Genomic DNA, 13,488 nt, shown 5'->3' with positions numbered 1-13,488 from the left:
TGAAAAAACGATATCGGTCGATCCCTAATTATCAGCATAATGCAAAGATTTTTGTATGACCTCTAACTAGGGACGTGTCATGGCCATACTGTAGAGTGGGGTCTGGTAGAGGACATCCCCACTCCAGTACTGCTAACACTAGGTTTTTTGACTAGACCCATATGCAGCACGAGGCCCCTAAATGTCCTCATTTCGGCTGCATTTACTGGGAACCAGCCACTGGGGCTAGCCAAAAATAGAGCCCAGGTTTGCGGTGACAAACTGTTGGGTGTACAGGTTCGTCTGCTCAACCATCAGATTGATAAAGTCGTCACCGAAATAAATTAAAAAATATATATTTCAGTGAACCCGACGATGTCAATCAATTCCTGAGTCGCAAACAAACTCAGAAATCATGGGCTCCTGGTCCGCTGGCTGAGCTCAGACAAGTTCACAGGTACAGAGCACCACTAAATTTGGCTGGGGGGTCTGAATAGTACGAGCGCCAGGGTGACTCGTATTAGCATGTGGCACAGGATCAGGAGCAGAGGAGGTTTGCAGCCTCGCATGGCGGCACCTCCACCACCTTGGTTGCCCATCATCACTAGATGATGATGAGGAGGACAATGAAGAAATAAGGGAGGTGGGGTCTTCCTCATCCTCACTGAAGCTTTCAGTGTTGGAGGCAAGTAAGGCTTATGCCTCCTCCTCCCCTGCGGGCCATTTCCCTACTGTATGTGTTGGAAAACCTCATTGGTGTGTGTGCTGCATGTGGTGTGGTGCTTGACTACCTACCCTAACCTACCCCAACCTGCCCTAACCCACCACCTAAAAGAGAAAAACTTTAAATAAAACTAAACTAAAAAAAAGGAAAGTTTTTTTTCTTTCACTGAGCCTTGTGCCAAAAAAAAAGTGTTGATCAAATCAGTGTTGCGTCTGTGTAAGTGGGGGGTCTGGCCACTCAGCCCAGAACAGTGGATGTGGTAACTAGCACAGACCCCCCACACAATAAATCCGAAAAGTAAAAAATAAAAATGCTAAAACACCCAAAAAATATTACCCACCTGAACCCCAAAAAAACCTCTGATCAGTGATAAATCACTAACAACGGTGAGTGCAGGCCGCCCACAGAGGTACAGTCTGTCCACACAGCACTGGCCCTGCTGGTGGTGGCTCGGACCGTCTATTGGTGCGGTTGTTCCAACTGCCCAATCACAGCTGTCCTGGAGGGTGGCAACACTACCACCTTCCAGTACAGTGGTATAATACAACGCTGATCGCCTTCTTTTTCCGGGTCATTGAGTCACCTGAGACCCAATTGACCCAGAATCGCTGCAAATCACCGGTCTGAAATGACCGGCGATTTGCAGCGATCTCCAATATGGCAAGACAAAACCCCCCACAATTACCTGCCCCCCCCCCCCGTCGGCGATGAGACGGGATGCCTGAATGGATTCAGCAGGCGCATCCCGCTCCGGCCACTGTCCGGCAGGTGGCACTGACTGGAAATCTGTAGGGCATGTCTGTATACCCTGCGTCCTTAAGGACTGGGGCATACCTGTACACCCAGCATCCGCAAGAGGTTAAAAGTACTAAAACTTGGAAAAAACTATACAAATTGTGATTGCACTGGCCTGATGAATAAACATAACATGGCAATTTCACTGCCCAGTAAATGGCATAAAATGATACCACCCCCAAATTTGCTAAATTTTATTCTTGTTCATTTAATTTGTTTTGCAGTATATTTTATGGTGATATGAATGGTATCGTTACAAAGTACAATTGGTACCGCAAAAAACAAACTCTCATATGGCCCTATAGATGAAAAAAATAAGTTATGGGCCTAATAAAGCGAGAAGGGAAAAAAATTTAAATGCTGGTCGTCAAGGGGGTTAAGGTTATTACTCAAAAATGAAATCTGTTTTCTTCTTGGCAGATGACTGTACCAGGAGATCAGAGGAGAATCTTATATCTTCAGATTATAAAGCAGATGATGATATCACACAAGATACATATGAAGAACATTCCATTATCCCAGATACACCCTCAGCCCTTCACAGCCAAAATCTCTCATCTCATCCTGTTATACCCGTCCTGTCTTCTCATTCATCTCAGTCTGTTAAACAAAATAAGGAGAAGCAATTTTCATGTCCAGAATGTGGGAAATGTTTTTCTTGGAAATACTCTTTTGTTATACATCAAAGAACTCACACAGGAGAGAAACCATTTTCATGTTCAGAATGTGGAAAATGTTTTACTCAGAAATCAGTCCTTGTTAGACATCAAATAACTCACACAGGGGAAAAGCCATTTTCTTGTTCAGAATGTGGAAAATGTTATTCTTATAAATCAGATCTTATTCAACATCAAAACATTCACACAAAAGAGAAGCCTTTTGCATGTTCAGAATGTGGGAAATGTATTACTCGGAAATCAAATCTAGTGTTACATCAAAGATTTCACACAGGAGAGAAGCCATTTTCATGTTCAGAATGTGGAAAACGTTTTACTCAGAAATCAGTCCTTGTTAAACATCAAAGAACTCACACAGGAGAGAAGCCATTTTCATGTTCAGAATGTGGAAAACGTTTTACTCAGAAATCTGTTCTTGTCAAGCATCAAAAAATGCACACAGGAGAGATGCTTTTATGTTCAAAATATGGGACATGTTTTACTGACCAATCACATCTTGATCAACATAAAAAAACTCACACAAGAAAGAAGCCATTTTCAAGTTCAGAATGTGGTAAGATGTTTACTCACAAATCAGGTCAGGATAAACCTCAAATAACCCACCCAGTAGAGAAGCCATTTCCATGCACAGAATGTGAAAAATGTTTTACTAGAAAATCAAATCTTTTTACACATTTAAGAATTCACACAGGAGAGAGACCATTTTTTTGTTCAGAATGTGGTAAATATTTTATTCAGAAACCACATCTTATCAAACATCTAAGAATTCACACAGGAGAGAAGACAATTCAGAGCAATAAATGATGCAGATAACACATCTATATATTAACCATGTACATAGGATATCTGACATTTATACATATATCATATACTGCATCTCCAAACTTGTTCCCAATTGTTAATAAAAGTTTTCTTTTAACCTTCTTATGTCTACAAAACTAGGTATCACTAGAAAATGGAAGTCTCCAGTTGTCCCTGCTCTCTCTGAGATCCTTGCATGTGTTAACCTTACGTGTGAATTTGAAAAAACCTTTGCTAAGAAGGTGATTATGGCTTTTAGTGCTCTGCTCACCCTAACTGGCTGGCTACTATTTTCAAATGTTGTACACACCAGTGCTGCAGCACACAGTCGCTGTGTACTACACCCAAAATTGCACTTTCTCTCTCAATCTCTCTCCCTTCCCTATCAGTGCTTCTAGGCTGGATTTAAGCTTGAGGTGAATCGCTGCTGTAACAATGCTTTTCTGTGCAACACACTGCTCTCTGTCCCTCTCTCTCTGCAATAGAACGCTGAATTGAGTGGCCGCAAGATGGTTCCCAATTACATAGGGCTGTGACGTACATGTATATACTATAATACATGCATATACTATAATACAGGTACAGTGGGGATCAAAAGTTTGGGCTCCCCAGGTAAAAATTTGTATATTTGTTGTAAAAAAATAAAAAAAGATTGTATTAATGTGCATCAAGAAAAATCTCCAAAAGGCATCAAATTACAGATTAGACATTCTTATAATATGTCAACAAAAGTTAGATTTTATTTCCATCATTTACACTTTCAAAATAACAGAAAACAAAAAAATGGCGTCTGCAAAAGTTTGAGCACCCTGCAGAGTTAATATCTTGTACTACCCCCTTTGGCAAGTATCAAAGCTTGTAAATGCTTTTTGTAGCCAGCCAAGAGTCTTTCAAGTCTGGTTTGAGGTATCTTTGCCCATTATTCCTTACAAAAGTCTTCCAGTTCTTTGAGATTTCTGGGCTGTCTGTCACGCACTGCTCTTTTAAGGTCTATCCATAGATTTTCAATTATGTTGAGGTTAGGAGATTGTGAAGGCCAAGACAAAACCTTCAGTTCACGCCTCTTGATGTAATCCCCCGTGGATTTTGAGGGGTGTTTAGGATCATTATCCATTTGTAGAAGCCATCCTCTCTTTAACTTCAGCTTTTTCACAGATGGCATCAAGTTAGCATCCAAAGTTTGCTGAAATGTTATTGAATCCATTTTTCCTTCTACTTGTGAGATGTTCCCTGTGCCACTGGCTGCAATACAACCCCAAAGCATGATTGATCCACCCCCATGCTTAACAGTTGGACAAAGGTTCTTTTCATTAAATTCTGTTCCCCTTCTTCTCCAAACGTACCTTTGCTCATTCCGGCCAAAAAGTTCAATTTTAACCTCATCGGTCCACAGAACTTGTTTCCAAAATGCATCAGGCTTGCCTATATGTTCATTTGCAAAGTTCAACCGCTGATTTTTGTGGTGAGGACATAGAAGAGGTTTTCTTCTGATGACTCTTCCATGAAGACCATATTTGTACAAGTATCTCTTTATAGTGGAATAGTGTACCACAACTCCAGTGTCTGCCAGATCTTTCTGGAGGGATTGTGCAGTCAAACGTGGGTTTTGAATAGTTTTTTCACTATCCTGTGAGCTGTTCTGTCTGATATTTTTCTTGGTCTTCCAGATCTTGCTTTAATTTCCACTGTTCCTGATGACTGCCATTTCTTAATTACATTCCGAACAGAGGATATTGACATCTGAAAACGTTTTGCTATCTTCTTATAGCCTTCTCCAGCTTTGTGAGCGTCAACTATTTTCAGTTTCAGATTTTTAGACAACTGCTTAGAAGAACCCATGGTGCTGATTGTTGGGGCAAGGTCAGATGAGTCTGGGCATTTAAAACCTTTTATACTGACATCACCCGGTCTTCCCAGATGATGATTGAGAACAATCCATGACACTGGCAGGTCTCAGCTTTGCAAAGGGGGCAGTGCATGCTATAAATTCTGCAGGGTGCCCAAACTTTTGCAGGCGCCATTTTTTTGTTTTCTGTTATTTTGAAAGTGTAAATGATGGAAATAAAATCTAACTTTTGTTGACATGTTATAAGAATGTCTAATCTGTAATTTGATGCCTTTTGGAGATTTTTCCATCTTTCTTTGGCTTCTTTATGCACATTAATACAAATTTTTACCAGGGGTGCCCAAACTTTTGATCCCCACTGTATAAACTATACTGTAATACATGTATATACTATAATACTATTATGCATGTATATACTATAATACTATTATGCATGTATATACTATAATACTATTATGCATGTATATACTATAATACATGTATATACTATAATACTATAATACATGTATATACTATAATACTGTAATACATGTATATACTATAATACTATTATGCATGTATATACTATAATACTATTATGCATGTATATACTATAATACTATTATGCATGTATATACTATAATACATGTATCAGGGATGTGGAATTCCTATCACCCGGGACAAGCAGTTCCGGACGCCGGGCAGGTGATTTCTTCAGGCATTTAGCCGTGCTTCGGGCAAGCAGCACTAAGAATTCACACAGGTCCGCTCACACTGTTACTGTACTTACAACTCCCTACAGCAGTCTATAACGAGACTTCCTTGCGGGGATACGCACGATTGGTGACATCTTCACATATGCAGCTCAGGACGTCGGGACGCTGACCCGTGCGGCGCCTGTGATGACGTCACCTATCGCGCGCATCCCCGCAAGGAAGTCTCGTTATAGACTGCTGCAGGGAGTTGTAAGTACAGTAACAGTGTGAGCGGACCTGTGTGAATTCAGAGTGAGTGAGTGACATAAACTTGCCTAATATGAGGACCTGCCTGATCACCAGTGGCAAAACTATATTCTTAAAGGGCATAATTGTTTAAATACCGGGGGTAATATCTATCTGAGGGCCTGTATAAACCTATTGGGAAACCCTACCTGATCATCAGGTAGGGCTCCCCAGTAGGTAGACAGGCCCCCAGATAGATATGATACCCATCAATGATGGGGGTCATATCTACTTGGGGCCTCTATACCTACTTTGGAGCCATACCCAATTGGGGTCATATCTATCTGGGGGGCCTGTCTTCATATGGGGGAGCCCTACCTGATGGAGGTCATAGCTATCTGGGGGCCTGTCTTCATATGGGGAGCCATACCTAATGGGGGTCATATCTATGTGGGGCTTTGTCTGCCTACTTGGGGAGCCCACCCTTTCTATCAACTGGGGCCACATATCTCTCTGGGACATTATTTACTAGGGGAACCCTATCTGCCTACCTGATAAAGGGACATACCTTACAGTGAGTGTGTAGGTAGATCCTTCAATTACATAGGTAGGTTGTCCCCCTATTAAGTAGGAAGGCCTTCCTCATTAAAGGGGTTACTGGTTGAATTGACACTTGCATAGTCTCCTTAATATTACTAGGAATTAGGAAGTAGCTGTGATTAGAGGGGACCAGGAGAGTCGGTGCCACAGCGGGCTGGATAACCCCTTTAATGAGGAAGGCCTTCCTACTTAATAGGGGGACAACCTACCTATGTAATTGAGGGATCTACCTACAACACTCACTGTAATGGGCACAAAAGGGGGTACTTTACTTTATGGGACATCATGGGCCACATTATTACCATTTTGGGCTTTATGTGTGGGGAAATTTGTGTAGGTTGGGGATGATACAGAAAAGTACAGAGCCTAAATATTTGTTTGGCAGATTCTGCAAAGGCAAGTTGTAGTTTTAGGTTCTTTAAAGGGGTACTCCGGTGAAAACCTTTTTTCTTTTAAATCAACTGGTGCCAGAAAGTTAAACATATTTGTAAATTACTTCTATTAAAAAATCTTAATCCTTCCAGTACTTATTAGCTGCTGAATGCTACAGAGGAAATTCCTTTCTTTTTGGAACACTGATGACATCACGAGCACAGTGCTCTCTGCTGACATTTCTGTCCATTTTAGCAACCGTGCATAGCAGGTGCATAGCATGTGTATGCTGAGGGCAGCATGGTGGCTCAGTGGTTAGCACTGCTGCCTTGTACGCTGGGGCCTTTGGTTCAAATCCCACTAAGGACAACAATAAATAAAGAGTTATTATTATTATTATAATGACGTCAGCAAAGAGCACTGTGATGGACTCATGATGTCATCAGAGAGAATTCCAAAAAGAAAAGAATTTCCTCTGTAGTATTCACCAGCTAATAAGTACAGGAAGGATTAAGATTTTTTTAATAGAAGTAATTTACAAATCTGTTTAACTTTCTGGCACCAGTTGATTTAAAAGAAAAAAGGTTTTCACCGGAGTACCCCTTTAACATTAGAGAAAGTGGGTAACTTGTGAAATGATTCATCAGCCTCTCCTTGCAGGTCAGCCAGCTTTTATGCTGAACACGAACTTTGTGCCTAGTAATTTGTGTTAATCTAAGCAACAATAAATATTTGACATTGGTGAGTGCTGTTTCCTTTTTTTTTTTTGTCATATTTTTTGACCCTTGCTTTTTGTTTAAATGTGCAACCTTACAGACATTTTCCCCTCCCTTCTCTGTTATAATTTATTTAAAATGTGTTGCCATTTATTTGTCACAGTGATGCCTGCCTAGCTTTCTTTTCATAACCCACTATTAGTCACAGTTTGTTGGTAATGGTGGTGTTTCTTGTGTAGCTGTATAATTTGGGCTTCATAAAAGGATATTATTGGTAGTGTTAGTCTTTGTATAATGACTAACCAAAATATACAGTATGTGACTGTGTTGTTGGTATGATATATGGCATTTAGCATTTGGGACCCTACTTTTAATTTAGCTTAGGGCCACACTTAGTCTAAAATCAGCCCTGCTTCCTGTGCGTGCAGTGTCTGCATAATGCTGCACACACAGAAATAATAAGAGCTGCGGGAAGAGCAGCGCATGAAGCTGCAGGGGAACGATGGAGGGGTAAGTGGTGTTTTGTTTTTTCATTGGGCCTGAAGTATGTAAATTTTTTCAGGGAAGGAAAAGGTCAGGAATATTGACTAGAAATACGCGAATAGAAATCCAGGTCTTCATCAATACAGGTTTCACTACAGCTTACGTGACCGCTGATTGATTATTATGTCGACTCAAAGTCTTCTTAATTTTGGATTAAAGAGAACAAATAAGATACAGGCATTGGCCCTCATTTACTATTCTAAACCCGACTTGTTTTGTCGGGTTTTTTTGGCGCTTCTTTGTTTGCGTGTGCCAGTCTGCGACACGATGTGACATTTTTTCCCGACGGACCCGATGTGGATTCTCCCAAACCCGAAAAAGGGGCGTAACCCGACATTTCTGAGCTTTCCCACGTATTTATAAAGGTTTCCAACCCGAATTTGTTGAATTGTTGTGGATTTTTTTCCCGACAACTCAGGAGTTGGAAACCAAAACCAACAAAACGCATGTGCGACAAACAGGATGCGACATAATAATAAATACCAGGGGAAAAAAGCAGTCGGGTAAGAAAGCAAGATAGACTTACAACCCGATTTTCTTAGTACATGAGGGCCAATGTGTCTCACAGTCCCTGTGAGAACAGAAGCCCAAATCCTACTCCTACTTCTGTGTCAAAAGACAAAAAGTATGACACAGACGAGAAAGAGATCTTTTCAACCTCACTGGAAAGATTCCTGGCCATGGCTTGTTTTAAAGGAGATCCAAGGGGAAGAAAAGATGTACTGAGAAATTTGCCTAAAATACCCTACTATAGCCATGAGCTACTCTGGATCAGGAAGGAATGCATTTGTAACTGGCTGTGATAAATTTCGTGTTGAACCAATCAAAGCTCATGAAACAAGCTCATGAAGCTCATGAAACAAGCAAAGCTCACTTGGAATGCTGTTCATGGTTCAAACAAGAAAATAAAAAAGCAACACCAAAACTGAACACCTTGCACAAGAACCAAGAAAAAATGATAATAAAACATGATTGTACTTTATTAGGTATCAAGTTAAAAAAAACATACATAGAACATAATGAATACACGGACATCACTATAAGACACTGGAATACTATAGATAGATGGGTATGGATCAATGGATGAACTGGAAATAGCAGCAAAAGAAGGATAACATATAGTTATCACTAACAGTGCCTGAACATACACAGGGGGGACCACAGAACAGTAAACTGCTAAGCAGAACTGGATAAGTATAAACAAGAATGCAGTATAAGAAAGTGTCCAGAGCGTATTAACCCCTTAAGGACCGGGGTTTTTTCCGTTTTTGCATTTTCGTTTTTTTTCTCCTTTCCTTTAAAAAATCATAACTCTTAAAATTTTGCACCTAAAAATCCATATGATTGCTTATTTTTTGCGCCACCAATTCTACTTTAATGACATCAGTCATTTTTCCCAAAAATCTACGGTGAAACGGAACAAAAAAATCATTGTGCGACAAAATTGAAAAAAATAACGCAGTTTTGTAAATTTTGGGGGCTTCCGTTTCTACGTTGTACATTTTTCGGTAAAAATTACACCTTATCTTTATTCTGTAGGTCCATACGGTTAAAATGATCCCCTACTTATATAGGTTTGATTTTGTCGTACTTCTGGAAAATATCATAACTACATGCAGGAAAATTTATATGTTTAAAATTGTCAACTTCTGACCCCTATAACTTTTTTCCCCGCGTATGGGGCGGTATGAGGTCTCATTTTTTGCGCCGTGATCTGAATTTTTTAACGGTACCATTTTTGCATAAAAAGTGACCAAAAATGCACTATTTTGGACTTTGGAATTTTTTTGCGCGTACGTCATTGACCGAGCGGTATAATTAACGATATATTTTTATAATTCGGACATTTCCGCACGCGGTGATACCATATATTTTTATTTACACTTTTTTTTTTATGTGTTTTTTTTTGCAGTGTTATAGCTTCCATACGGACTGCGCACACACTGATCTTTCACATTGATCACTGGTTTCTCATAGGAAACCAGTGATCGATGATTCTGCCGCTTGACTGCTCATGCCTGGATCTCAGGCACTGAGCAGTCATTCGGCGATCGGACAGCGAGGAGGCAGGTAGGGATCCTCCAGCTGTCCTGTAAGCTGTTCGGGATGCCGCGATTTAGCTGCGGCTATCCCGAAGAGCCCACTGAGCTAACCGGCAGTTTTTACTTTCACTTTTAGCCGCGTGGCTCAGCTTTGAGCGCGCGGCTAAAGGGTTAATAACGCGCCACGCGCTATTAGCGGCGGGTCCCGGCTTCACTATAACACCGGGCCCGCCGTGATATGATGCGGGGTTACCGTGTAACCCCGCGTTATATCACGGGAGCAGGACCAAGGACGTACCGGTACGTCCTTGGTCCTTAAGGGGTTAAGGATGCCAGACCATACATACCAACCCCAACAATCGTTTTGCTTTCTACAATGCTTCCTCAGGGGGTGTGGCTATCCAGCACCATATCCTGCCTTAAGTAGTACTGATGACCCAATCACAATGCCACTACATCTAATTGGCATGCTGACTGTCCTATAAAATAACTGGAATGGCGTATGCCTAATGCCCTCCAATAGTATTGTGGTTACCTACCCCTGCATCGCTGGCGCCATATAGTCCCACTTCCGGAATGCTACCTGCGTGTTTCCGGATAGTGGGAAATCACATGATCAAGTCTGATCATGTGATACCGCCGGATCATTTCGCGCGTGCGCAACCGCCGCCAGTGCCCGTCGGAGCATACTGGCAGCAGAGCGCAAGCGCGGCCCGTAGACGTAATTCAAGGACCTCAGCAGTATCCGATCATGTGATATTGTATCACATGATCGGAGCTCAGGACACTCGCGCATGCGCAGAAAAAATAAGGTAAATAAGTGAGGAGAGTGCAAGTGAGAGTGTGAAATAGAGTGAAAGAGACGGGATGCAATATTAAGCAAAGAAAAATTCATGCAAAAGAAAGTGAATAAAAATTAATAACATTTAATGGTGCCCACACAGAGGCACAGTGTCAGACAAACTAATCATAATAATTAATAAATAAATAGAATAATTAATAAACTCTACCCTATAGAAATATCTTAAAAAGCAATAAACACATCATTAAATAATAACATTGATATTGATAAATTGGTGATGGGTGAATAATAGTGAACCCATGTGATCATAAATTAAATATAATAGTGATGGATAATAATAGTGAATACTGCAAATTAATTGATGTTCATGAACTGACTAGTGTATGTCCATTGTCAGGATTCGGCAGGCTGGAGGTGGATCCTCTGTGTCAGCGAGGGATTGGGGTGGACCGTGTTGGTGGACCGGTGCTAAGTTGCTACTGGTTTTCACCAGAGCCCGCCGCAAAGCGGGATGGACTTGCAGCGGCGGTAGCAACCAGGTTGTATCCACCGGCAACGGCTCAACCTCTCTGACTGCTGAGATAGGCGCGGTACAAGGGATTAGACAAGAGCAGGGTCGGACGTAGCAGAAGGTCAGGGCAGGCAGCAAGGATCGTAGTCAGGGGCAACGGCAGGAGGTCTGGAACACAGGCTAGGAACACACAAGGAAACGCTTTCACAGGCACAATGGCAACAAGATCCGGCGAGGGAGTGCAGGGGAAGTGAGGTATAAGTAGGGAAGTGCACAGGTGCAGACACTAATTAAAACCCATGCGCCAATCAGTGTTTAAATCGCCTTTAAATCGCAAAGACCCGGCGCCCACGCGCCCTAGGGAGCAGGGCCGCGCACGCCGGGACAGCACAGACGGGGAGCGAGTCTGGTAAGCGGGTCGGGATGCGCACCGCGAGCGGGCGCGTCCCGCATCGCGAATCGCATCCCGACTAGAGACATTATCGCAGCGCACCCAGTCAGCGGGTCTGACCGGGGCGCTGCGGGCAGGAGAACGCTGTGAGCGCTCCGGGGAGGAGCGGGGACCCGGAGCGCTCGGCGTAACATCCATGCAGATATGAACACACATGTACATATGCATACATGAGTGTAAAACTAGTATAGGTGCGATAGTAATGAATTGATAATTATAACATAGAACTATGTGAACTTCTGAAAGATGGAAATGAAAATCCCACTGTTGGCAACTTAATATTATGAAATAAAATAGTGTACTAAATGGATAAAATTATGGTGATGTGACGGTGAATGTGTGGAATAGATAAGGTGATGTGAAATGATAAAAATCCTATGTATCCTATGTGCAGTATAGTGATGTGTATATAAATAAATAATTATCACTGTGTGGTACAAAAAGTTTTTTTTAGATACTTCCTGTGTGTATAAGTATAAATATGTGAAAAAGTAAATAAAATAAAGTCTGGCATCACTTGATATGGCAATATTACATAATAGGGTACATGGGCATAGGTACATACTGCTATGGTACCAAAATAGAAAACGGTACATGATAATAAAGTGCAAGGGCATGAGTTGATAGTAACCTACATATACATACATAAATGAGTCTAGACTCAAATACATGGATGGAACAAGAACAGGATTACACATGTTGAGTGGCTGATGATGATCACAAATGGCAGGATAGGTGGCGGCTTGAGGACGTGAAGACGAATACTGAAACAAAGATACAAATAAACCGGTTAAAAACAAAAATAAAAACACATAAAAAAAAAACTGTCAAAGCCAAGCCATGGACAGTCACAGAAAAAATGGACAGGTAAAGATGTAACAGAAAAAATATTCAGCACGAAGCGCAGATGATGATGGTGTTATAAAAAGGGGGCAAAGCTCAAGGAATCATTGAGGCCAAGGGGATAAACTGTCTTAAGTTTAAAAATCCACTGGATCTCCCTTTGTGCCAGCATTTTTTTCCAATTCCCCCCTCTGGGACCCACAAAAACGTGATCAATAAATGTACATTTTCTCTATACCCAATACATTTTGAGAGATATTCTTGAGCCTGTATCTCAGCTGTCAGAATTTTTTCAATCTAATGACCACGGCGCCACGGCAGCAACAGACGCCGCACAGCACCACACCAGTGTGAACAGGGTGCTACAGCTCACTAACCATGCTCTCCCAGTCAGACTGGGAGGCTGCTAGGAAAGAAATGGCCCTTGTGTAGCTAACTACTACTTATATAGGGTTGGGCTGAGGGGGTGGGGAAGAGTGCAGACACATGTTAAAAAAAAAGAGGGGATAGAAAACACAATGTGAATTCAGGTAGAAAAAACAGGCATGGTCGCACATCTACAATCTAACGGGTAAAGTTATATAGGTTTGTAAATCACTTCCATTACCAATACTGCTTGGAAACAAGCTTTTTCTGCATTCTTCTGTCTGACAGGAAGTTCAGCTGTTCCAGGTTTTCATGACTTGCGACCCCCTATTCAGGCTGTTATCAGCAGCATCCCGGGGCTGTGACGTGACAATTACCCAGAAAACCTCTGTGCTGCAGAGAGCTCCCTGTGCTCGGCCTTAGCCCCTCCCATCTGATGAATATTCACACTGTCCTCCCTCTGTTCTGCAGTGATTGGCTGAGCAGCACTGCCTATATGC

General features: G+C 41.7%; 2 protein-coding genes across 4 annotated transcripts in view; one reads left to right on the top strand and one right to left on the bottom strand.

Annotated features, from left to right (window-relative positions):
• Nucleotides 1-3,655, top strand: part of LOC130296968 (zinc finger protein OZF-like) — a 71,703-nt gene extending 68,048 nt beyond the window's left edge. For all 3 annotated transcript variants that reach the window (XM_056549074.1, XM_056549084.1, XM_056549094.1), the window contains one exon: nt 1,919-3,655. In XM_056549074.1, the coding sequence (XP_056405049.1) occupies nt 1,919-2,979 (1,061 nt within the window). In that variant the 3' untranslated portion in view covers nt 2,980-3,655. The remainder of the gene's footprint in view (nt 1-1,918) is intronic.
• LOC130297303 (uncharacterized) overlaps nt 1-13,488 on the bottom strand; it is a 194,104-nt gene that overhangs the window by 39,816 nt on the left and 140,800 nt on the right. The gene's annotated exons all lie outside the window — the stretch shown is intronic.

Source organism: Hyla sarda, chromosome 1, assembly GCF_029499605.1.
Source record: "Hyla sarda isolate aHylSar1 chromosome 1, aHylSar1.hap1, whole genome shotgun sequence".
Lineage (NCBI taxonomy): Eukaryota > Metazoa > Chordata > Amphibia > Anura > Hylidae > Hyla > Hyla sarda.
Note: the sequence above shows the minus strand (reverse complement) of the source record. Positions and strands in the feature narration are given on the sequence as shown.